The sequence below is a fragment of the Salmo salar genome, chromosome ssa05 (genome assembly GCF_905237065.1).
Source record: "Salmo salar chromosome ssa05, Ssal_v3.1, whole genome shotgun sequence".
Classification (NCBI taxonomy): Eukaryota; Metazoa; Chordata; class Actinopteri; order Salmoniformes; family Salmonidae; genus Salmo; species Salmo salar.
This window is the reverse complement of record NC_059446.1, coordinates 22,913,517-22,940,339: the sequence shown is the minus strand read 5'-3', so window position 1 is coordinate 22,940,339 and position 26,823 is coordinate 22,913,517. Positions and strand designations below refer to the sequence as shown.

At 43.1% G+C, this 26,823-nt stretch overlaps 1 protein-coding gene across 5 annotated transcripts in view; it reads right to left on the bottom strand.

Annotated features, from left to right (window-relative positions):
• Positions 1-26,823, bottom strand: part of LOC106604462 (ecto-NOX disulfide-thiol exchanger 2) — a 325,983-nt gene that overhangs the window by 23,184 nt on the left and 275,976 nt on the right. For all 5 annotated transcript variants that reach the window (XM_014199101.2, XM_014199098.2, XM_014199100.2 and 2 more), the window contains 4 exons: positions 23,994-24,227; positions 17,923-18,135; positions 8,933-9,039; positions 2,745-2,850 (listed from right to left, as the gene is read on the bottom strand). In XM_014199101.2, coding sequence (XP_014054576.1) covers positions 2,745-2,850; positions 8,933-9,039; positions 17,923-18,135; positions 23,994-24,227 — 660 coding nt within the window. The remainder of the gene's footprint in view (positions 1-2,744; positions 2,851-8,932; positions 9,040-17,922; positions 18,136-23,993; positions 24,228-26,823) is intronic.

The following is a 26,823-nucleotide window of genomic DNA, read 5'->3' as shown; positions in this document are numbered from 1 at the left end:
TGAACAGACAGGAGAGACAGTGTGATGAGAACTACTCTTCCCCTGTTCCTTTGATAGGAGAGTCTGTTCTTTACAGCTGTCGGAGGGGGATGTGTGTGATGTAATGAGAGGGTGTGTTTGAGTGGCTGAGCTGGGGAGATAAGACCTGAGAGTGAGTGTGTGAGGCCCAGCATGTGTGTGTGTACGTATGTGTTACTCAACACAGGGACTCCAGCTGCCTGCTTTGAATCCGGCATTATCTGCCTGTTTGAGCTGAGAGAGAGACCTCTGAGTCATCGACCTGCTGTGTGTGTGTGTGTGTGTGTGTGTGTGTGTGTGTGTGTGTGTGAGTGAGTGAGTGAGTGAGTGAGTGAGTGAGTGAGTGAGTGAGTGAGTGAGAGAGAGAGAGAGAGAGCCAGCAGGCGAGGAGGTTTTGGGTGAGGTGTGTATTGATCAGGGAGCCTCATCTTGCTGTCTGGGGTATTCGACCAATTCCCCTTCCACAACGTGACAGGCTTTAGTATCGACCCCCAGCACCTCAGCACCAGGCTGCTGACAGGAGAGAAGCACCAACCCATTCCCACTCTGACCTGTATTAGTGTAGAAACACCAACCCATTCCCACTCTGCACTGTATTAGTGTAGAAGCACCAACCCATTCCCACTCTGCACTGTATTAGTGTAGAAACACCAACCCATTCCCACTCTGCACTGTATTAGTGTAGAAGCACCAACCCATTCCCACTCTGCACTGTATTAGTGTAGAATGACCAACCCATTCCCACTCTGAACTGTATTAGTGTAGAAGCACCAACCCATTCCCACTCTGCACTGTATTAGTGTAGAATGACCAACCCATTCCCACTCTGAACTGTATTAGTGTAGAAGCACCAACCCATTCCCACTCTGCACTGTATTATTGTAGAAGCACCAACCCATTCCCACTCTGCACTGTATTATTGTAGAATGACCAACCCATTCCCACTCTGAACTGTATTATTGTAGAATGACCAACCCATTCCCACTCTGCACTGTATTAATGTAGAAGCACCAACCCAGAATACAGGTTTTCCTCTTCAAGCCTGTCGATAGGTTAAACAGACCACCTGTCTATGATTGAGAGCACAGAGACTTGGCTTCTTAAACAGGATTGGAGGAGGTGTAAACAAGCCCCTCCCCCTGTGCTCCTGCATTACAGGAAGCCCTAGCAGGTGTGACTGAGTCTGTTAATGTGAATATGATGGGGTGTCACATCAACACCTGTCTCCCTGCCAAATCCTGTGCCCTTCTCCACGGCATTCCTTTCCAACATTGTGACAGCCTCCTGACAACGATCGTTAGTGTTTTCTAATAAGCAAGGTCACACATGAAAAGGTGGAAATCAAAACCTGCTTGGCTGATGAATACATTTGCATATATCTGCATAGAAATTAGGGAGGCTGTCTTAACTGGAGGAGACCACAACAATTCAAAAGCAGAAAGTAAACGACACACTTGAAAAGGAGACCTGATTGTAGCAGTTTGCCCTGCTCTCTTGGCTTCCATTCCCTTCTCTTTCTAACTGCTTTAGAGAGAAGCAGAGGGTCATCTGAATGTCCAGGTGAATATTATGGTCTGTTTCAATCTGTTTTACATCAGTAGCTCTGTTGGCTCAGCAGACATAAACAGGATGTTCAGCGAAAAGACAAACTTAATGGCACTTCACTGGTGCCCAGAACAGCACTGAATTAGCTGAAGGAGCTGACACACACACACACACACACACACACACACACACACACACACACACACACACACTCTCTCTCTCTCTCTGACTGCCCTGAGTTTAAGACAAGGGTTTAGCTATCCTGGAATTAAGAACATTTCCAATAAATTAATTTTCAAGAATCTTCAAGGAGAAACATTTCAAGAAGATTTCCAAATAACTTTTTTAGGAATAGCAGCTTTGCTTAACTTTCTTCTTAAATCTATAGTTTAGGAAAAAAAATGGCAGTGAAGACATTTCTTCTTAAGAAGGTTTTGTGAATCTGGGCCCAGGAGAACAAAAGCCTGCAGTAGTCAGCTCAGTGTCTCTACCAGCTAATTACACCCGCACCATGCCAACAGACAGAAACAGAAACACTTAGTTCCAGCTGTGATTGAGTGTCTACCACCCGCGTGCACCCACTCTCTTTCTGACTCCCACAAACACACACAGCCACAGACAGTCTGGAGATGGCCGTTACACAGTCTCCTCTCCAGCTTAATTTGGCCATTTAGAGAGTGAATGAGCTGGCGACTGTTTCCTCTCTCATGTTACGTCTCCATTCACACTGAGGCTGGAGAGGAACTCACAAAACACCTCATTAGCAACACAGAGAAGGCTGAGCTACAGGTCTATTCTACAACTAAGGAGAAAAGACACCAGCCATATACCAATAGTTGTCAGAGTCTTTTCTGTCGTGTGTGTGTGTGTGTGTGTGTATGCGCGTGTGTGCGTGTGGTATGTGTGTAGTGTGTGTGATGTGTGTAGTATGTGTGGTATGTGTGTGTGGTATGTGTGTAGTGTGTGTGATGTGTGTAGTATGTGTGTAGTGTGTGTGATGTGTGTGGTGTGTGTGTGTAGTATGTGTGTAGTATGTGTGGTGTGTGTGTGTGTGTAGTGTGTGTGTGTAGTGTGTGTGTGGTGTGTGTGTGTGTGTGTGTGTGTGTGTGTGTAGTGTGTGTGTAGTGTGTGTGTGGTGTGTGTGTGTGTGTGTGTGTGGTGTGTGTGTAGTGTGTGTGTACCTGAGTCGTCAGGATCGTGTGTATCCTCCATGTCATCGTCAGACATCTCCATCTCCTCCTCTCGTCTGATCCCCATCAGCTCTTCATTTTGCATGTTTCTGATCTCCTGGAGGGAAACAACAAAACAGGATTATGACTGGATGTTCCTGCTGAACACAATCCTCCTGGGTAGCCTGGCTGGAGCACGCTTTACACTGTCGCGTACGCACGCACACACCTATGGAAGAAATGCTGATCCTAGACCTGTCCCCTAAGGGCAGCTTCTACCCAGAGTGATACACAGCAGGACTGATTTCTCCCTCTGGTGCACTGATGACAGTAGATAGAGAGCAGCAGTCTGTCTCTACACTGACGAGACAGTAGATAGAGAGCAGCAGTCTGCCTCTACACTGATGAGACAGTAGATAGAGAGCAGCAGTCTGTCTCAACACTGATGACAGTAGATAGAGAGTAGCAGTCTGCCTCTATACTGATGAGACAGTAGATAGAGAGCAGCAGTCTGCCTCTATACTGATGAGACAGTAGATAGAGAGCAGCAGTCTGCCTCTATACTGATGAGACAGTAGATAGAGAGCAGCAGTCTGTCTCTACACTGATGACAGTAGATAGAGAGCAGCAGTCTGCCTCTACACTGATGAGACAGTAGATGGAGAGAGCAGCAGTCTGCCTCTACACTGACGAGACAGTAGATAGAGAGCAGCAGTCTGCCTCTACACTGACGAGACAGTAGATAGAGAGCAGCAGTCTGCCTCTACACTGATGAGAGTAGATAGAGAGCAGCAGTCTGCCTCTACACTGATGAGACAGTAGATCCTACACATGGCCAAAAGTATGTGGACACCTGCTCATTGAGCATCTCGTTGAAGGAGTTGGTCTGCCATAACAGCATCCACTCTTCTGGGAAGGCTTTTCATGATGTTGGAACATTGTTGCGGGGACTTGCTTCCATTCCATTACTGAGGTCAGGCACTGATGTTGGTTGATTAGGCCTGGCTCGCAGTCGGTGTTCCAACTCATCCCAAAGGTGTTCGATGGGGTTGAGGTCAGGGCTCTGTGCACGGCAATAAAGTTCTTCCACACCGATTTTGACAAACCATTTCTGTATGGACCTCGCTTTTTGCATGGGGGTATTGTCATGCTGAAACAGGAAGGGCCTTCCCCAAACTGTTGCCAAAGTTTGAAGCACAGAATCATCTAGAATGTCATTGTATGCTGTAGAATTAGACCGAACCATGAAAAACAGCCCCAGACCATTATTCCTCCTCCACCAAACTTTACAGTTGGAACTATGCATTGGGGCAGGTAGTGTTCTCCTGGCAAACCCAAATTTGTCCGTTGCACTGCCAGATGGTAAACCGTGATTCATCACTCCAGATAACTCGTTTCCACTGCTCCAGAGTCCAATGGCAGCGATCTTTACACCACTTGCATTGCACATGATGATCTAAGGCTTGTGTGCGGCTGCTCGGCCATGGAAACCCATTTCATGAAGCTCCCGACAAACAGTTTGTGCTGACATTGCTTCCAGAGGCCGTTTGGAACTCTGTAGTGAGTGTTGCAACCAGGGACAGACAATTTTTACGGGCTATGCACGTCATCACTCAGCGGTCCCGTTTTATGACCTTGTGTGGCCTACCACTTCGCGGCTGAGCTGTTGTTGCTCCTAGATGTTTCCACTTCACAATAACAGTACTTAAAGTTGACCGGGGAAGCTCTAGCATGTCAGTTCGTACAATTTCTGCCTTGTTCGAAACGTAGCATCCTATGATGGTGCCATGTTGAAAGTAACTGAGCTCTTCAGTAAGGCCATTCTACTGTCAATGTTTGTCAATGGAGATTGCATGGCTGTGTGCTCGATTTTATACACCTGTAAGCAATGTGTGTGGCTGAAATAGCCAAATCCACTAATTTGAAGGGATGTCCACATACTTTTGGTCATGTAGTGTAGATCTGTACCCAGGGGAAACTTCACCTGGAGCCTCTAGCTCAGTAGGAGGCATGACCTGCTGTGTGTGGATGGGAGCACACGGTAGCTACAGTAGTGTGTATGTCAGCTAGCAGTATGTCTGGCCGGCTAGCTCGGCAGTGCTGTTCTCGGCTAATGAGGCGAGTATATTCGAAAGACAGCCAGCTCTGTGTTCTGCCAACACACACACACACACACACACACACACACACACAAAATGCATTCACAACGCTGGGCGAGGGAATCATTATTTCACACCAACAAACAAAAAGCTTGAAGTAAACAACCATCTGTCTGGTGTCTGTAACACGTTGAGCTGCTGGCCAATCAAAGATGTCAAACAGGTAGTCAGAAACCAACACACCCATCTGCCCAGTGAGATAAGAATGGCCAGCTGTTAGACTTCGATCCTGCCTCTGTGAGTCGCAGCTACTAGACTATCCAGCTAACTGCTACCTGACAAGACTCACTGTTTGGTGTGTCTACCAGCCAGCAGCACTAACAGTGAAGGGAGCATCAGAGTCTAGATACACTGGTAGGGGACACTAGGTGAAGGTTCAAGATGGAGCTGAACTCCTTCATGCATGTATGCTGGTTCTTACCTTTGTCTGTAATGGAGAAGACAGAGACAGACAGAGACAGACAGACAGACAGAGCATCTGGATTCAGTCAGATGACAGGTTGTCCCTACTCTCTTCAGCTAATGCCCTAAAGGAGTAAAACTGATAAAAGAGAAGAATGGATTATAACAGGATGTTGAAGGAATTATCCCTCATGGAATTAACTTGGATTGTAAAATATAGGGGTTGTATTATTTAGTTCTACTTCCAATCTATCATCCCCCTGGTGTCTAGTGGAGATGGAGTTTGTATTCTCTAGGTAGCCCTAGGTTATTCCATCTATTCCCCCTGGTGTCTAGCCATTCCAGGACTATTGTTTGGGTCTATTTCCTTAATCACAGTGGACTGGAGCTGAAGGTACCCTGAGGTCTACTGTATACATTAGAATATTCTATTGTTTATGGTATTTCTTGGTTGTGTATACACCTTTTCTATTCATACTGTATACTGTCCATACACACCATTATATGCTTTGCTGGTTCTGATATTTCTTAATTATTTTCTTCTTGGGATGTGTGTGTTTTGTGTATTACTACACTGTTGGAGCTAGAACCATAAGCATTTCACTGCACCTGCGATAATGTCGGCAAAATGTGTACGCAACCAATACAAATCTATTTTACTAAAAGTTAGTGTGTCTGTGCAATGAGTAGAAAGACTGACTGCAACCCAAATGGCATGCTATTCTCTATATAGTGCACTACTTTTTACCAGAGGGATGCAGCCTGAGATGGATGGATGTGTTCTTGGGTTGATGGCTAGATGGCCAAACTGATGGATTGATGGATTGGAACAGGTAAATGGATGGTAGAAGATGGGTGTTGTGATTGTGTGTCAGACAGATAGTGAAAACCCTGCAGTCTTTCAGTCCTGCTGTTCTGTGCATCCTGTCTGATGAATACAGAACAGACCCGTCAAGAAAGATACTGCTGTAGGGTTGCAAAATTCCAAGGTTTACAAGAAATCCTAGTTAGAAGATTTCTGGAATCAGGATGGAATAAGCAGGAAATCAGGAAACCTTCATAACCAGGATTTCTGGAAAACCTAGGAATTTTGGGGGAAATGTTGGAAATATGTTTCTTCCCTGCACTACCTGTACTACTATTATCCTGTATTCGAGTACAGCACAGTGACACGTTGCAGCAGTCTTTGTGAATTGAAAGACTGTTCTTCTATAATAATGGCCCCTATAAATAAACTCCCTGTCAATAAGAGAGTGCCAATTTTCCTCTAAAGAATATATTAAGGTCTGAGAGTCAGATTGGTCCTGCTGACCACAGAGACGATTTTCGACTGTAGAAAATACGTATTTTCTGATCGTTGAAATCAGTTTAATTTTAGGTTCTGAATGAATGGTTCTGAATTCATAGAATCAATGTCCGTGGACGTTGAAATCAAGGCCGGTCCGAACCACACCAAATCAGAACCAAACATAGACGTCTATGATTGATTCAGATTTGGTCCGGACAGGACTAAAAACCAGCATCCCGTGGAAATCAAGGCCGGTCCAAAAGGCATCGGGCCGTGCTTACTGAGGTGTAGCCTACAGTGTCGCCTGAAATAAAATGTTAGAAATACCCATCCATGTGCTACGCCCACCGTTTGCAAAACACCCCAAAAAAGACGGCCGGTCCGGGATAGGACCAAAACAAGACGCCCAAAAGACGTCTGCGTCGGTCTGTGCTCACTGGGGTGTAGTCTACCGTGTCGGCGATTTTACCAATGGGATTTTACGAATGCCCTTCCATCCATTCGGGTTGGTCCACGCATTTAAGTCCATTCCCTCATTTTCATGGCTCTGATATGTGGTAATGATAAAAAGTGATGTAATGGCCTAATTTTTATTGACATTATGCTTTAATTATTGTGAATGGCTCATGTTTTACTCTGGCTATATCTGCTACACAATTTATGTTAGATAGTTTTTGTTGTTGACAGAACGTTGGTGGAGTGCCGCAGCGATACGTCTCTCCAACAGCACCCTAGAGAGGAGTGTTGGAAATAGACAAGCAACATATTTTGCTGCCCTGCCTTTGACAAAGTGGGCACTGCTTATCACAGGGCAGCATCAGTGCTCACCTAAAAAGCCCATATGCCACTGGTTGTGAAAAATTGTCATTGTTTTGGGGCAGAATTACAAGGTTTTGTGTGTTGTTGGTGCATCTTGGTCAGTTCAGCTCATAAAATGCAGCTCGTCAATCTGCCGCCTAATCCTGCCTAATGAGCGGGCTTGGCCCTGTTTGCAGACGTGTGCAGCCCTGCAATAACAAACTTGACGCAGGACCGCCATTTTGAGTAGCTAATTGCGTTGCGTATGTACGTAAGGTATAAATTAGGCTTTAGTTGTCATTTTCGCTTAGTGAGGAGTGACGTCACTAGTCGACACACACCTACCTTTAGAGCAGAAGATTCCCTAGTCTGAGATCAAGACATACCAAACATACCTGCTATATCTCAGAGTGAGTCCATCACGATGTACACACACCTAAACACACAGCTACCAACCCATTACAATTTATACCGTCAGTTACACATTCATATGACACTGTACAAATACAAATTCTTCTCACTTTACAGAATGCCTAAACACTTTCACAGGCAAACTGCATGAAGAGTTTATAATGAATGTGTTCCACTCGTTTGTAATTTATCTCCTGCACTAGGATCTCCAAAGGAAAGATAAACCATCTCCAGCCTGTGATCCATGGTGACTGTTTCGGTGTTGCTATGAGACAGAGATTAGGCAGTTAATTACATACCAAATCTGCTTTTTTACACACTAACACCCTCAGAGATTTGTACCCAGATCAAACTTACCCGTTTGGCACTAAAATGACAGCAGCACCACACTTGAGCACCCTCCATTAAAGAGGAAAACATGTTTGAGGTAATTAATGCAGCGGTTGTTGGATAGGAAGTAATGAACAAAATAGAGAACAAATCTTGCCAGATTTCATTAGTTAATACCTGAGTATCTCAACATGGAGCATGGTTATTGGTTCATCTATTGGAAGAAAGCACAGTCAGTAATAACAGAAAGAGAGTATACACGTGTGATGAAGTGTTCTGCACAGAGACCAGTCCAGGGTACTCTGGTTGACTTAAAGGGTGAGTTACCTGTTTCTGGCAGTGAGACTGAACACTCACCGGGCTGGAGTGGCTGGGACCTGGACCTGACCGGAGCACCCACTCTGGGACTGAATTAAGTAGAGAGCCTGGGTGTAGCCTAGCATTCAGCCTAGCTATAGCATTTACTTTACCTCTTAGGCTAGTACTTAATGTTGATGTTCTACTATCTCAGTTCCTTGATACTACTAGAGGAATACCACAAGGTTCCCCTTTTCCAGTTATATTAAGGTAAGTTTTAGGATCGTGCTGAGTGTAGTTTAAAAGCTGGTGTTTACTTTTACACTGTTTAACACAAATCATCCTGCCAAGACAACACCATGAATTCCACAAAAAGTAGTTAGAATCCGGAATCCTGGAGAGATGGGGATGCTCACATAATGTTCACATAAAGGACACAATAATATGTAGACTATACTGCACTTCACCAAATGAATAGAAGATGTGAATAATTGTAGAAATAGTAAAGGACCAACCTCTGCTTGCTTGCGCCACATGTCCAGGTTCTTGCGTTGAGCTTTGGAGAAATGGTCCCATGCCTTTTGTTTGGAAGCAGCGTGGAATACAGACACAATCTGCTCAACTGTGGCAGGGGATGCAGGGGCCAGTTTACCGTCCAGAGAGAGAGGGGGCGGGTGGGAAGGAGCAGAGGAGTGAGAAAGTGGAATCAGGTAGGAAGGCACTTCACTGTATGTTCATGTTGATGTGTTTTCAATGTTCTATTCTGCTCTATAGTACAGTCTGTTCTGGGTCAGTGTCTAGAGGGGGGAGGTGGGATGGGGTGGAGAAGGAACCCACCATATCTCAAGGTGACCACAGAGCGCCCGTCCTAAAACACAAGACGGTGCTGAAAGCTACAGGAGGACCAGACCGCAACCAGCAGGCTCCTGCTCCCCTCTCACCCCCCCAGACAATGGGCAGGTGCACACAAACACACCCCCTCCTCCTCAGGGACATAGACTCTCAGTAGAGACTGACAGTAGAACAAGGGAATTCTCTAAGGAGGGACAGAGAGAGGCCATCTTATAAAGAGATCAAAGTATATACCTCTAACTGAAAGCCTCTTTTCCTCTCAAACATCTCCTGTTTTTAATGACCACAACACTTCTCACCTTCATCGACTCTCAGATGCTTGGAATGCCATAATCAAAGAGTGTAGAGTTCAGACTTAATGAAGGAAATGCCTGTTTCTATCTGAGAGTGGGGCTGCGTGTCAAATGAGATCCTATTCTCTATATAGTGCCCATAGGGCTCTGGTCTAAAGTACAGTAGTGCACTATATAGGGAGCAGGGTGCCATTTGGGACCAACTTGGCTCTCCTCATTACTGTCCTCACTGTGCGTTAGATAGGAGTGCTGATCTTAATGTCACTGTATATCTTTAAAGAGGAGGTATCTCTAACGACCACTCAATAATAAAGACCCTGAAATCTGATCAGATTTGAAAGAGGTAGTCTAGAGTGTTGGGGATGAGAGAGATGGTGGGTGGTCTAATCCCTGAGGAAGAGAAGCGCGAGATTATGAAAGAGTGAGAGGGTGAGCAACTATGACTCAGAGCTCAAGGCTGGAGGAGGAGAGCTGCTGGAAGACACTTCTGTTCATCACTCCATCCTAACCACACCTGCGATTGACAGTTAGGCCTCGTCTTAACCACCCCCAGATTAGTTACCAAAACACTTCAGTGTGTGAACCCAGAGCAGGGAGAAAGGATTCAATAGACGACAATAGATGAGATTGTGAGACTGTGCTAACTTTTCATTTCTCATAATTAGTGTGTGTGTGTGTGTGTGTGTGTGTGTGTGTGTGTGTGTGTGTGTGTGTGTGTGTGTGTGTGTGTGTGTGTGTGTGTGTGTGTGTGTGTGTCAGAATGACCCGTTTACCTACCTGTTGATATAATGCAGCATCACATAATCACAGATTGTCCAGACAGAGTACTCACACATAACATAGCGATATAAAACTATTCAACAACTCATAATGTAATGTGCGGCTTTGAAAAAGCCTGTGAAAAGCCTGGTAAATATGAATGTGGCTTTTGTTGACAGAACGACAGTGCGAACCTGTCTCCCGGGACACCTTTTGTTGACAGAACGACAGTGTGAACCTGGCTCCCAGGACACCTTTTGTTGACAGAACAATAGTGTGAACCTGTCTCCTGGGACACCAAATTCTGTGTTTACATTTGTATGTGTGGAACTGTAGAGAAAGACAAACTCATGAATATAACTAAGTGTTTGTGTGGATTATTGTGATGGAGGATGGTGGCCTTTAAAAGACAACGAGAAACAGAGCGAGAGAGAGAGAGGGAAAGAGAGAAAGAGACCAACTTTGCTCTTTCCAATATTTGTATTACTGTATAAACAGGAACCGATTATGTGGTATATCTCAATATCCATACTAACACAGTACTCAGTATGCACACTACTGTAAGTGGTGTATCACCAAAGATATCTGAACTCATACATGCTCTTAGCATTGGCAGTTGTGAATCATTAATATGACTCATTTCATTTCTTCCTTCAGTTCCAGTTGTTTTCATGTAGAGAGGTGTTACTTACTTTGATTCTATGGCTGAGTGGGTTCCTTCAGATGAGCTGTCCACAGACCAATACAGGCTAAAGTTAACCAGAGGAGTTTGTGGGGAGCTAACCTCTAACTGGTGCTTTAACCAGGTAACACAACCATTGGGGAACCTATCACAGTGGACTATTTCTACATGCAGCCCTATATATACTGTTCTTATGGGGCCAAAAACAAACTTACCTTCTGTATCATCAAAACACATTGATCCTAAATACTAGTTCAACACACAAGATGTATACAATAGCAAGTGTATCAAGTGGTTAAAGAGTTGTTAAATCATAGGTGTTTCTTTGTTGTGTGTTATTATCTGTGGCGATTGTGTTGGTGTCAATTAGGGCTGTGGCGGTCACGAAATTTTGTCAGCCGGTGATTGTCAAGCAAATAACTAGTTGGTCTCACGGTAATTGACCGTTAATTAACAAACACATTTAGCATCTCCTGGTTTCCACACACAATCTACAAGCCACAAATGCATATCTTTGGAACATCTACATTTTAAAATGACTAATAAATCCATGTAATATAGCCTACACCTTCACAATAAGTCTATTTCAGAAAAACAGAATAGAATACTTTGAGTTGTCCTTATGTTTGGTCCTGATCTGGCTATGCCAAATGGCTGTGGGCTACACTAGTTCATTTAGCAGACAAGATTTGCTTAGAATTCCATGTCATTATTTTATATTTTATAATATGAAGACAATTGAACAAAGCTGAATATAATAGAAAGGATATTTTCTCCAAACGATTTGAGGGAGTGCCACATGCAGCTATTCTGTGTTGAGCGTTTAACAAAATAAATAGGTATTCATATATGCTTAATTTAGAGTTATTAATGTAACTTTAGTTCTACAAACGTTGGGCTACATGTTTAGATGTTTAATACATTGTAAGGCTGCATGATGCGACTAATGATGATTTGAGTCGCTTGAAAGACGAGCTGTGTTTTATTTTTTTGCGCAGGATGTACACACTTCATCAGTCTCTCATTCACAATTTGACAAGCACTTAATGCCTCAAATTTCACGGCGGCATCCCCTTTGTGTGGCTGTAATGCACACTAAAAAAATCTATGCCTTTTGAGGCCAGTGGCTGTTCTGCCCTTGGCCCGGAGTGCTGCGCTGTGCCCTTCTATCCGAGTGCTGCGTGCTCCGAAGCACCTCTCACTCGCATGGCTCTCCATCACGTGATTAGGTATTTCTCACAGAACGTTTATCTTAAAATGTTCATAAACTATTAGGCTATTTGTAAAGTACTTAAGTAAAAATACTTTAACCTGTTAGGGCTAGGGGGCAGTATTGACACGGCTGGATAAAAAACATACCCGATTTAATCTGGTTACCACTCCTACCCAGTAACTAGAATATGCATATACTTATTACATATGGATAGAAAACACCCTAAATTTTCTAAAACTGTTTGAATGGTGTCTGTGAGTATAACAGAACTCAAATGGCAGGTCAAAACCTGAGAGATTCCTTTACAGGAAGTGGCCTGTCTGACCATTTCTTGAACTTGTTTTCCATCTCTATCATTTACTAAGGATCTCTGCTCTAACGTGACACTTCCCACGTCGTCCATAGGCGCTCAGAGCCCGGGAAAAAACAGAATGTCGTCATTCCAGCCCCAGGCTGAAACACATTATCGCCTTTCTCAAGTGGCCGATCAAGGGACACTGGGCTTATGCGCGTGACCCGACCGCCCCCGCCTTTGGGATTTTTTCCTCTGTTTGCCGAAAAGGAGATTCCCTGTCGGAATATTATCGCTTTTCTACGAGAAAAATGTCGTAAAAAATTATTATAAACAGCGGTTGACATGCTTCGAAGTACGGTAATGGAATATTTAGAATTTTATTGTCACGAATTGCGCCATGCGCGCGACACTTCTTTACTATTTCGGATAGTGTCTGGACGCATACGAACAAAACGCCGCTATTCGGATATAACGATGGATTATTTTGGACCAAACCAACATTTGTTATTGAAGTAGCAGTCCTGGGTGTGCATTCTGACGAAGACAACAAAAGGTAATCAAACTTTTATAATAGTAAATATGATTATGGTGAGTGCTAAACTTGCCGGGTGTCTAAATAGCGAGCCCGTGATGCCTGGGCTATGTACTTAGAATATTGCAAAATGTGCTTTCACCAAAAAGCTATTTTAAAATCGGACATATCGAGTGCATAGAGGAGGTCTGTATCTATAATTCTTAAAATAATTGTTATGCTTTTTGTGAACGTTTATCGTGAGTAATTTAGTAAAATGTTAGCGAATTCCCCGGAAGTTCGCGGGGGGTATGCTAGTTCTGAACGTCACATGCTAATGTAAAAAGCTGGTTTTTGATATAAATATGAACTTGATTGAACAAAACATGCATGTATTGTATAACATAATGTCCTAGGGTTGTCATCTGATGAAGATCATCAAAGGTGAGTGCTGCATTTAGCTGTCTTCTGGGTTTTGGTGACATTATATGCTGGCTTGAAAAATGGGTGTCTGATTATTTCTGGCTTGGTACTCTGATGACATAATCTAATGTTTTGCTTTCGTTGTAAAGCCTTTTTGAAATCGGACAGTGTGGTTAGATTAACGAGAGTCTTGTCTTTAAATAGCTGTAAAATAGTCATATGTTTGAGAAATTGAAGTAATAGGATTTTTAAGGTTTTGAAAATCGCGCCACAGGCTGGCAGTGGCTGTTACGTAGGTGGGACGCAAGCGTCCCACCTAGCCCATAGAGGTTAAAGTACTACTTAAGTTGCTTTTTTGGGGGTATCTGTACTTTACTATTTATATTTGACTACTTTTACTTCACTACATTCCTTAAGAAACTATTATTCCTTTTATTCCATACATTTTCCTTGACACCCAAAAGTACTCGTAACATTTTCTTAGCAGTACAGGAAATTGGTTCAATTCACGCACTTATCAACAGAACATCCCTGGTCATCCCTACTGCCTCTAATCTGGCAGACTCAATAAACACACAATTCATTTGTAAATTATGTCTGAATGTTGGAGTGCACCCCTGGCTATCCGTAAATTAAAAAAACAAGAAAATGGTGCCGTCTGGTTTTCTTAATATAAGGATTTGATAAGATTTATTATTTTACTTTTGATACTAAAGTATATTTCAACAATTACACTTACTTTTGATACTTAAGTATATTTTAAACCAAATACTTTTACTCAAGTAGAATTTTACCGGGTGACTTAAACTTTTTTCATTTTCCATTAAGCCATCTTTACTTTTACTCAAGTATGACAATTGGGTACTTTTTCCACCAGTGTCCTGTTGTAAAGATAAGCAGTTTGCTTAACTTCTTGGTGACAGGGGGCAGTATTCAGAAATTCAGATTAATAACATGTTCAAATTAAACTGCCTGCTACTCGGGCCCAGAAGGTAGGATATGCATATTATTAGTAGATTTGGATAGAAAACACTCTGAAGTTTCTAAAACTGTGAGTATAACAGAACTCATATGGCAGGCAAAAACCTGAGAAGAAAATCCAACCAGGAAGTGACTTGTAGTTTTTCTATTTAATCCCTATTCAAACTACAGTGTCTGTGGGGTCATTTTGCACTTCCTAAGGCTTCCACTAGATGTCAACAGTCTTTAGAACCTTGTTTTATGCTTCTCCTGTTGCTGGGCAGAGAATAGGAGCTGACTCAAGCCTGGGACCAACGAGTTGTTTACTGCCCGGGCACGCAAGCGCACCTTTCCTTCTTTTTCCTCTGTAATGAATACGCTATTGTCCGGTTGGAATATTATTGAAGATTTATGTTAAAAAGACCCTAAGGATTGATTGTAAACATCGTTTGACATGTTTCTACGAGCGGTAATGGAACTATTTGACTTTTCGTCTCTGGTTTTGCGCTCTCGCGTTATGCCTTTGGATTAGTGATCTGAACGCGTGAACAAAACGGAGGTATTTGGACATAAATATGGAGTTTATCGAACAAAACAAACATTTCTTGTGGAAGTGGGAGTCCTGGGAGTGCATTCTGACAAAGATCAGCAAAGGTAAGTGAAGATTTATAATACTAATTCTGAGTTTAGTTGACTCCAGAACTTGGCGGGTAACTGTAAAGCTTGCTTTGATGGCTGAGCTCTGTACTAAGAATATTGAAAAATGTGCTTTCGCCGTAAAGCTATTTTAAAATCTGACACAGCGGTTGCATTAAGGAGAAGTGTATCTATAATTCTTTCAATAACTGTTGTAAATTTTTTCTAACGTTTATGAGTATTTATGTAAATTGATGTGCTTATTCACCGGGGGTTTTGGAGGGAATACATTTTCTGAACATCATGCGCCAATGTAAAATGGGGTTTATGGATATAAATATGAACTTTATCAAGCAAAACATACATGTATTGTATAACATTGAGTCCTGGGAGCGTCATCTGATGAAGATCAAAAGTTAGTGATTATTTTAGCTGTATTTCTGGTTTTTATGACCTCTCCTTGCTTGGAAAATGGTTGTGTGGTTTTTCTTGTTTAGGCGCTGTCTTAACATAATCTAATGTTATGCTTTCGCCGTAAAGCCTTTTTGAAATCGGACACTGTGGTTGGATTAAGGAGAATCTTATCTTTAAAATGGTGTATAATACTTGTATGTTTGAGAAAATTGAATTATGAGATTCTTGTTGTTTTGAATTTGCCGCCCTGCTATTTCACTGGCTGTTGATTGTGTGTACCGCGGGTGGGACGCTAACGTTGAGAAATATATTAGGCCTTAGCCTATAGAAAGCTAATGGGATTCTCTTTTTAATAGAGGCAATCACTCTGTATTCTCACTCAATTGCATAGCCTATAGAAATGTTGCACAACATGAGCTCATGGGCTCTCATGAAGTTTTTGAATAGATTTTCAATGACATTTGCATTGATGTCAGAGTGATTAGAGGGACAATATAGTGCTTAGTACCAGGCAGTTAGCAAGTAGGCTACTAAGGACCATCGGCAGCATCAGAGCTTGGAGAAGCCTAATTACCGTGACTAAACGGTCACGTGGAATTTGACTGCCTTCACAACTTGTGACCGCTGGTGTGGCGATAATACGGTCACCGCAACAGCCCTAGTGTCAATCATATTCAAGTGTCACTGAAGCATGTCATTGAAGCTGAGTTTTCATGAATCCTACAATAGAAAGAATACTTAGTACATAAAAAGTTACTGTATGTGCTATCAATATTTCACAAAGCCCCAATGACAGGTCATTGCCATTCAATTATCACTTGAGTGACTTCAAATAGTCCTTTTGCAAGGTAGTGCTACCCATCACAGGTTTCCTGCAACCTCAGACATTTATCTCTCTGTTCCCCCCAGGTGGATGTGAGTATATGACAGTTGTGTTATATCTTGATTCTTAGTGTCAGGCACGTCACAGCTGTGAGATACAGAGAGGCTGCCACAGCGCAAGTTGAAGCAGGTTTATACAACTATGTTTTTTCCCTTTGGAAAAATGAACAGGAGGTAAAGCTGAAAAGCTGACAGACAAGAGTTACGTCTGCAGACTACCAACATGCCCCTGGGTAGTCCCGGCCTCAAGCTAAACAGAGAGGCAACATGACACAGGAGTTCCCTAGTTGGAACTCAACATTGGAATAGGAATGGGATATGCACTGGGACTTTGTGGATGATACTACCTGAATGTCTCTGGCAGACCCTGGTGCTATGTGAATGTCTCTGGCAGACCTTGGTACTATGTGAATGTCTCTGGCAGACCCTGGTACTATGTGAATGTCTCTGGCAGACCTTGGTACTATGTGAATGTCTCTGGCAGACCTTGGTACTATGTGAATGTCTCTGGCAGACCTTGGTACTATGTGAATGTCTCTGGCAGACCTTGGTGCTATGTGAATGTCTCTGGCAGACCTTGGTACTATGTGAATGTCTCTGGCAGACCTTGGTACTATGTTAATGTCTCTGGCAGACCCTGGTGCTATGTGAATGTCTCTGGCAGACCTTGGTACTATGTGAATGTCTCTGGCAGACCTTGGTACTATGTGAATGTCTCTGGCAGACCTTGGTACTATGTGAATGTCTCTGGCAGACCTTGGTACTATGTTAATGTCTCTGGCAGACCCTGGTGCTATGTGAATGTCTCTGGCAGACCTTGGTACTATGTGAATGTCTCTGGCAGACCTTGGTACTATGTGAATGTCTCTGGCAGACCTTGGTACTATGTGAATGTCTCTGGCAGACCCTGGTACTATGCGAATGTCTCTGGCAGACCTTGGTACTATGTGAATGTCTCTACCTGACCCAGGTAGTCTAATAGTTCTGACTGATCCAGGGTCAGATTTACAGGGGTCTACAGTGAGATCAGCACCAGTACCTAAAAGCCTCAGTGAATCGGCTGACAGTTGCTCTCCTCAGATAGAGGTGTTAATTACTATGAGAGACAGAGACAGGAAGAAAGAGAAGAAAGATGGGAGATGGAGAGAGAGAGAAGTGGCCACTCTGGGCCTAATGATGATGCGCTAATAGCTCCCTAAATAACCGGTTCAATGTTATTGCTGTGATCACTGGCCTTTACCAGGCAAACTGCCCCAAATCTACTCCTGCAAAGAGTAATCCCAAAGAGTGGGTCTTCAGAAGTGCTATCCTTGGTTTGTGTGCAGCCATGCATGTGTGTGAGTGTGTGTTTGCAGAAAAGACCATCTCTGTTCCATGTCCCTGGGTATTTGATCTATCATGTATGGAGCACTGACCTGGAACTTGTGACATGAAAATCACTTGAGGGTGGAGAACGTTTAGAGGGACAATGTGACGTTGCCTCAAAGGGAATGCCACAAGTGGTTCGATGTTGACCCTGACCCTGTTGTGTGGGACATGGTTCTCTGTGTGTGTGTGTGTGTGTGTCAGCCTGGTGTGTACTCACATTGTGCCAGGATGCCAGACAGGGCGGTCTTGAACTTGTCCTTGGCCACCTCCAACTCCTTCTCGTGGGTGGCCTTCTGACTCATCAGCTGGCGGATGTGGCTGTTGGACGACTGGATCATGGAGTAGAAGTTGTTTGCGTTACGACGGTTCACCTCACCGCGTTCTACCCAGGTCAGCAGCACGTGCACAGCCTCCGCAAACGCTGCTTCATCTGAGGAGAGGGTTAAGGTAAGACTTAAGGTTAAGGTCAGCGGTTTGTTTGGGGTAAGGTTACGATTAGCGGCGAAAATAAATGCAAAGTTAGGTTAAGGGATATGAATCCATTTGTGGTTTGAAACATAGGCAGGAATTAGAACATACATTTATGAATTAAATAATTAATTCAACAGGATCTCTATGGTCTGAAAGTTCTTCTGTCCTATTTATCCTGGCCTGAAAGAGAACAGAGGAAAGGCGATACAGAGATGGCAGAGAGGCAGGAAGTCACAGCTTTTGGCGAACAACCCATTTCAAATCAAATTGTATTTGTCACATTTGCCGAACACAACAGATGTAAACCTTACAGTAAAATGCTTACTTACAAGACGTTAACTGACAACGCAGTTTTAAGAAATTTCCCCCCCAAAAAAGTAAGAGATAAGAATAACAAATTAAAGAGCAGCAGTAAATAACAATAGCGGGGCTATATACATGGGGTACCGGTACAGAGTCAATGTGCGGGTGCACCGGTGTCGAGGTAATTGAGGTAATATGTACATGTAGGTAGAATTAATAAAGTGACTATGCATAGATAATGGAGTAGCAGCAGCATGGGGGGGGGGGGGGGGGGCAACACAAATAGCCTTAAGTCTTATGGCTTGGGGGTAGAAGCTGTTTAGAAGCCTCTTGGACATAGACTTGAAGACTGAGGATCTTTGCTATAACGTGACACTTCCTACGGCTCCCATAGGCTCTCAGAGCCCGGGAAAAAGCTGAACGATATCGAGGCAGCCTCTGGCTGAAACACTATCGCGTTTGGCAAGTGGCCGTTCAGAGTACTATGGGCTTAGGCGCGTGCCCGAGTCGACCCCATGCTTTATTTTCTTTCGTCTGTTTACCTAAACGCAGATTCCCGGTCGGAATATTATTGCTTTTTTATGAGAAAAATGGCAAAAAATTAATTTTAAACAACGGTTGACATGCTTCGAAGAACGGTAATGGAATATTTACAATTTTTTTGTCACGAATTGCGCCATGCTCGTCACCCTTATTTACCCTTTCGGATATTGTTGAACGCACGAACAAAACGCCGCTATTTGGATATAACTATGGATGATTTTGAACCAAACCAACATTTGTTATTGAAGTAGAAGTCCTGGGAGTGCATTCTGACGAAGAACACCAAAGGTAATAACATTTTTCTTATAGTAAATCTGACTTTGATGAGTGCTAAACTTGCTGGGTGTCTAAATAGCTAGCCCTGTGAAGCCGGGCTATCTACTGAGAATATTGCAAAATGTGCTTTCACCGAAAAGCTATTTTAAAATCGGACATATCGAGTGCATAGAGGAGTTCTGTATCTATAATTCTTAAAATAATTGTTATGCTTTTTGTGAACGTTTATCGTGAGTAATTTAGTAAATTCACCGGCAGTGTTCGGTGGGAATGCTAGTCACATGCTAGTCACATGCTAATGTAAAAAGCTGTTTTTTGATATAAATATGAACTTGATTGAACAAAACATTAATGTATTGTATAACATAATGTCCTAGGGTTGTCATCTGATGAAGATCAAAGGTTAGTGCTACATTTAGCTGTGGTTTGGGTTTATGTGACATTATATGCTAGCTTGAAAAATGGGTGTCTGATTATTTCTGGCTGGGTACTCTGCTGACATAATCTGTTTTGCTTTCGTTGTAAAGCCTTTTTGAAATCGGACAGTGTGGTTAGATTAATGAGAGTCTTGTCTTTAAAATGGTGTAAAATAGTCATATGTTTGAAAAATTGAAGTTTTTGCATTTTTGAGGAATTTGAATAACGCGCCACGGGATTACACTGGCTGTTGAGTAGGTGGGACGCAAGCGTCTCACCTAGCCCATAGAGGTTAAAGGGAGTGCTCCTAACCGCAGCTTGTTACCTGTAAAAAAGACACCTGTCCACAGAAGCAATCAATCAGATTCCAAACTCTCCACCATGGCCAAGACCAAAGAGTTCTCCAAGGATGTCAGGGACAAGATTGTAGACCTACACAAGGCTGGAATGGGCTACAAGACCATCGCCAAGCAGCTTGGTGAGAAGGTGACAACATTTGGTGCGATTATTCGCAAATGGAAGAAACACAAAAGAACTGTCAATATCCCTCGGCCTGGGGCTCCATGCAAGAGCTCACCTCGTGGAGTTGCAATGATCATGAGAATGGTGAGGAATCAGCCCAGAACTACACGGGAGGATCTTGTCAATGATCTCAAGGCAGCTGGGACCATAGTCACCAAGAAAACAACACACTACGCCGTGAAGGACTGAAATCCTGCAGCGCCCGCAAGGTCCCCCTGCTCAAGAATACATATACATGCCCGTCTGAAGTTTGGCAATGAACATCTGAATGATTCAGAGGACAACTGGTGAAAGTGTTGTGGTCAGATGAGACCAAAATGGAGCTCTTTGGCTTCAACTCACCTCGCCGTGTTTGGAGGAGGAGGAATGCTGCCTATGACCCCAAGAACACCATCTCCACCGTCAAATATGGAGGTGGAAACATTATGCTTTGGGGGTGTTTTTCTGCTAAGGGGACAGGACAACTTCACCGCATCAAAGGGACGATGGGCGGGGCCATGTACCGTCTAATCTTGGGTAAGAACATCCTTCCCTCAGCCAGGGCATTGAAAATGGGTCATGGATGGGTATTCCAGCATGACAATGACCCAAAACACACGGCTAAGGCAACAAAGGAGTGGCTCAAGAAGAAGCACATTAAGGTCCTGGAGTGGCCTAGCCAGTCTCCAGACCTTAATCCCATAGAAAATCTGTGGAGGGAGCTGAAGGTTCGAGTTGCCAAACGTCAGCCTCGAAACTTCAATGACTTGGAGTGGGACAAAATCCCTCCTGAGATGTGTGCAAACCTGGTGGCCAACTACAAGAAACGCCTGACCTCTGTGATTGCCAACAAGGGTTTTGCCACCAAGTACTAAGTCATGTTTTGCAGAGGGGTCAAATACTTATTTCCCCCATTAAAATGCAAATCATTTTATAACATTTTTTACATGCATTTTTGTTGTTGTTATTCTGTCTCTCACTGTTCAAATAAACCTACCATTAAAATTATAGACTGATCATTTCTTTGTAAGTGGGCAAACACACAAAATCAGCAGGGGATCAAATACTTTTTCCCCCCACTGTACATGTACACACTACCTCAATCAGCCTGACTAACCGGTGTCTGTATGTAGCCTCGCTACTTTTACAGCCTCGCTACTGTTTTTCACTGTCTTTTTACTGTTGTTTTTATTTCTTTACTTACCCATTGTTCACCTAATACCTTTTTTGCACTATTGGTTAGAGCCTGCAAGTAAGCATTTCACTGTAAGGTCTACATCTGTTGTATTCGGCGCATGTGACAAATAAACTTTCATTTGATTCACCTGGTCAGTCTATTGCATTGAAATAGCAGGTGTTCTTAATGTTTTGTCCACTCTGTGTACATGTTCACACACTAAGATCGAGAGGGCTTTTGATTTATTTAAGGTGAAGCCCCGAAGGTGTCATAACCAGAGGTCCCTGAGGTGTTCGTGTGTATCTATAGAAAGATGTAGGTTTCCAGGCTCTCCACAGTCACTAGTCCTCCCCAACAACTACAGGTCCATTATCAATACACACACAATATCTATACTAGTCAATCATTGACAATGACCAGGGCCCAATAAAATATCATATCTGGACAAAATGAGAGTTTATCTGTTGTATAGAAGCAGCATCCAAAATGGCACCCTTTTCCCTATAGAGTGCACTACTTTTTTAAAGTAGTGCACTCACATTCAGAAGTCTAAGTTGTACAAGTTGTTGGAGGGGATATTTACGTACTTCAGCAGTGGGGACATGCTTTACACTATCTGTGCGTGCACGAATGCACGCACAATCATTAAAACTTTAAAACTAAACCCAGAGGATTAAAACTAAACCCAGAGGAGGACCACAGTGTAACACTGTACACCAAACTAAACCCAGAGGAGGACCACTGTGTAACACTGTACACCAAACTAAACCCAGAGGAGGACCACAGTGTAACACTGTACACCAAACTAAACCCAGAGGAGGACCACAGTGTAACACTGTACACCAAACTAAACCCAGAGGAGGACCACAGTGTAACACTGTACACCAAACTAAACCCAGAGGAGGACCACAGTGTAACACTGTACACCAAACTAAACCCAGAGGAGGACCACTGTGTAACACTGTACACCAAACTAAACCCAGAGGAGGACCACAGTGTAACACTGTACACCAAACTAAACCCAGAGGAGGACCACTGTGTAACACTGTACACCAAACTAAACCCAGAGGAGGACCACTGTGTAACACTGTACACCAAACTAAACCCAGAGGAGGACCACAGTGTAACACTGTACACCAAACTAAATCCAGAGGAGGACCACTGTGTAACACTGTACACCAAACTAAACCCAGAGGAGGACCACTGTGTAACACTGTACATTGTGTACCAGTTGATCAGCTTGATGTGAGGGCATTTTGAAGTTAAACCTTACTAATGCTTGTGTACTAAATCATCTGTGTTTAAGCCTGGACTTTGGGTTTGAGATTGTCATATAAACTAACATATATAGGATAGAAAAGTGTGTGCACGCATTAATAGAGTCCTGACTGTGTGTGTAGAATGACCCCATGATGTCTGGCCACTCAGCCAAGATTGACAGAAACTGACTGGTTCCTCTTGATCGGAGACAGACTAAAGGTTATAGCCTGCACACCAGTAACAGAGCTATTGTTCTGTCTGGAGCCTGTTTCTGGGCCAAAGATTCATGTTTTGTGTGTGTGTGTGTGACCAGTACAACCATACATCATCTGGGCCGACAGTCAAAGGCACTTGCTTGCCCAACTTGGGGGAACCGTAGAGCTACTGTTAGAGGAAGTATGTCTGGAGTGACTTCCTGTCATTCTGGCCCCTGTTGTTCTCACTCAGTTGCGACAGACTGAGGCAACCTTTTCACCCAGTTGTCTCCCCTCACACACACATTGGGTCACGTGTTTTGCAGATGCTTGCATGGGGCAGCTTGACTATATAAATGATCCTGTACTCTTTGTACAGGAGGCTCTCACTCCATCTCACCTGCGTGGGCGGGGTCAACCAGCCTCCTCATTATAATAGGTTTTTAATAAAAGTAATACCTTGATTGATTATTGATTTTGCCTCTCCTCATTAGTTAAAGGTAGAATTTCCACCACATTGATAATGTATGAGTTTTGTATTCTGTGTGTGTCCTTGTGTGTTTTTATTCTCTGTCTCTCTCTGTACTGTGTGTGTGTGTGTGTGTGTGTGTGTGTGCGTGTGTGTGTGTATGTATGTGAGAACATGCATGTGTCTGTGTGCCGTGTGTGTGTAAACGTTTCTATATCTCTATTTTGTGTGAATGTGTAAACGTTTCTATATCTCTATTTTGTGTGAGTGTGTAAACGTTTCTATATCTCTATTTTGTGTGAGTGTGTAAACGTTTCTATATCTCTATTTTGTGTGAATGTGTAAACGTTTCTATATCTCTATTGTGTGTGAATGTGTAAACGTTTCTATATCTCTATTTTGTGTGAGTGTGTAAACGTTTCTATATCTCTATTTTGTGTGAGTGTGTAAACGTTTCTATATCTCTATTTTGTGTGAGTGTGTAAACGTTTCTATATCTCTATTTTGTGTGAATGTGTAAACGTTTCTATATCTCTATTTTGTGTGAATGTGTAAACGTTTCTATATCTCTATTTTGTGTGAGTGTGTAAACGTTTCTATATCTCTATTTTGTGTGAGTGTGTAAACATTTCTATATCTCTATTTTGTGTGAGTGTGTACTGTGTGTGTAGCCCCACCTTTGATCTTGTCCCCCAGCTGGCAACACTCGTGGTCTGAGTAATGGACGATGGGTGGAGGGGAGGGGGGTCTGAAACGGTCCTCCTCCATCCTCCTGCGGTGTCTTTCCTCTCTGGCATACAGGCGCTGACGACACTCCCACTCATACAAGTCGTCTCTGGCCTGGGCAAAGTCCACATGGAGCCGCCCTGTGTCCTTCTTGTCTGTACTGGAACCCAGACGCATACGGTAGCCTGGAGGGAGAGGAAAGGGGGTTGAGGGGAGAGAGAGAGAGAGAGGGGGGAGGGGAGAGAGAGAGAGAGAGAGAGGGGGGGAGAGAGAGGGGGCGAGAGAGCGTTAGAACCAATTGGTAACATCACGAGTGACATTTCACTCTGCTAAACGTGCAGGTGCAGGGCGATAAAGCGTCGTAAATACCCACAAACCACTTTCTATCAGACACCTGCATCTCTCTCCTGACATCCTCTATTTGGGTTAAAACGATCTGTCCATCCATCGCTCCCCATCCCTCTGAGGCTCTCCTCTTTTTAATCTGTTGGTTCCTCTGTCACAGCTGCATCCCAGCTAAAGTAGCTTTGTGGGGCTGGAGTAAACACCTCTCTGTTCTCTAAACTAATTAGTAGAGAAGACTTAGAGACTAATTGGTCCTCTAGTGACACCCAAGCAAACACATCCATCTCTCTCCTTTTCCCTCCTTTCTCCCGCTCATCTTTCCTCTGTCTCTCGCTCTCTCTCTCCCGCTCCTATCGGTTTCTTTTTCTCTCCCTCCTGCTGTCTCACTCTTCAGTCTCTTTCACTCCTCCTCCTCTCCATTGCTGCTCATTCACTCAAATGACCCTGGGTGAAAACGGTGCTCTCACATGAACACGGCCTACTCTTTGCTTCAGGCTCCCAGATGTGATTCAATATTTCATAGGGAGACTGGAGAGCTCTGTGCTGCTGGACCACTAGGCCGATGGACTACTAAACTGTAACTAGAATGGTGGTCTGTGGAACTGGTGGTGGACATAATGTATGGGATAGTTATCCATTCTTACTGAAGAGAATAGCTAGGCCAAGTCACTTGAGACGGCTACACACACGGGTCAGTCTCACAAAACTCACATTTGACAACAACAAAAAAGTCATTTTCACAAAATGTCCTCTTGGATCACTTGTATTAGGATCTGTACTAGAGGTCGACCGATTAATTGGAATGGCCGATTAATTTGGGCCGACTTCAAGTTTTCATAACAATTGGTAATCGGTATTATTGGCCACCAATTTGCCGTTTAATATATATATTTTTTTAACACCTTTATTTAACTAGGCAAGTCAGATTAAGAACACATTCTTATTTTCAATGATGGCCTAGGAACGGGGGTTAACCTGTTGGGGCTAGGGGGCAGTATTTGCACGGCTGGATAAAAAAATGTACCCGATTTAATCTGGTTACTAATCCTACCCAGTAACTAGAATATGCATATACTTATTATATATGGATAGAAAACACTCTAAAGTTCCTAAAACTGTTTGAATGGTGTCTGTGAGTATAACAGAACTCATTTGGCAGGCAAAACCCTGAGACATTTTCTGACAGGAAGTGGATACCTGATGTGTTGTATTACCTTTAAACCTATGCCATTGAAAAACACAGGGGCTGAGGAATATTTTGGCACTTCCTATTGCTTCCACTAGATGTCACCAGCCTTTACAAAGTGTTTTGAGTCTTCTGGAGGGAGATCTGACCGAACAAGAGCCATGGAACGATGATGGCCCATTAGACACCTGGCGCGCGAGTTCATGTTGGGTACCCTCGTTCCAATACGTTATAAAAGAGAATGCATTCGTCCACCTTGAATATTATTCATGTTCTGGTTAAAAAAGGCCCTAATGATTTATGCTATACAACGTTTGACATGTTTGAACGAACAGAAATATATTTTTTCCCCTCGTTCATGAAGTGAAGTCCGGCGGGCTTAGATCATGTGCTAACAAGACGGAGATTTTTGGACATAAATGATGAGCTTTTTTGAACAAAACTACATTCGTTATGGACCTGTGATACCTGGAAGTGACATCTGATGAAGAGAATCAAAGGTAATGGATTATTTACATAGTATTTTCGATTTTAGATCTCCCCAACATGACGGCTTGTCTGTATCGCAACGCGTATTTTTCTGGGCGCAGTGCTCAGATTATTGCAAAGTGTGATTTCCCAGTAAGGTTATTTTTAAATCTGGCAAGTTGATTGCGTTCAAGAGATGTAAATCTATAATTCTTTAAATGACAATATAATATTTTACCAATGTTTTCTAATTTTAATTATTTAATTTGTGTTGCTGACTTGACTGCCGGTTATTGGAGGGAAACGATTTCCTCAACATCAATGCCATAGTAAAACGCTGTTTTTGGATATAAATATGAACTTGATAGAACTAAAAATGCATGCATTGTCTAACATAATGTCCTAGGAGTGTCATCTGATGGAGATTGTAAAAGGTTAGTGCATCATTTTAGCTGGTTTTATGGTTTTGGTGACCCTGTCTTTGAATTGACAAAACATTACACACAACTCTTGTAAATGTACTGTCCTAACATACTCTAAATTTATGCTTTCACCGTAAAACCTTTTTGAAATCGTAAAACGTGGTTAGATTAAGGAGATGTTTATCTTTCAAAGGGTGTAAAATAGTTGTATGTTTGAAAAATTTGAATTTTGACATTTATTTGGATTCAAATTTGCCGCTCTTGAAATGCACCTGCTGTTGATGGAGTGCACCACGGGTGGGACGCTAGCGTCCCACCTAGCCCATAGAGGTTAACTGCCTTGTTCAGGGGGGATTTGGG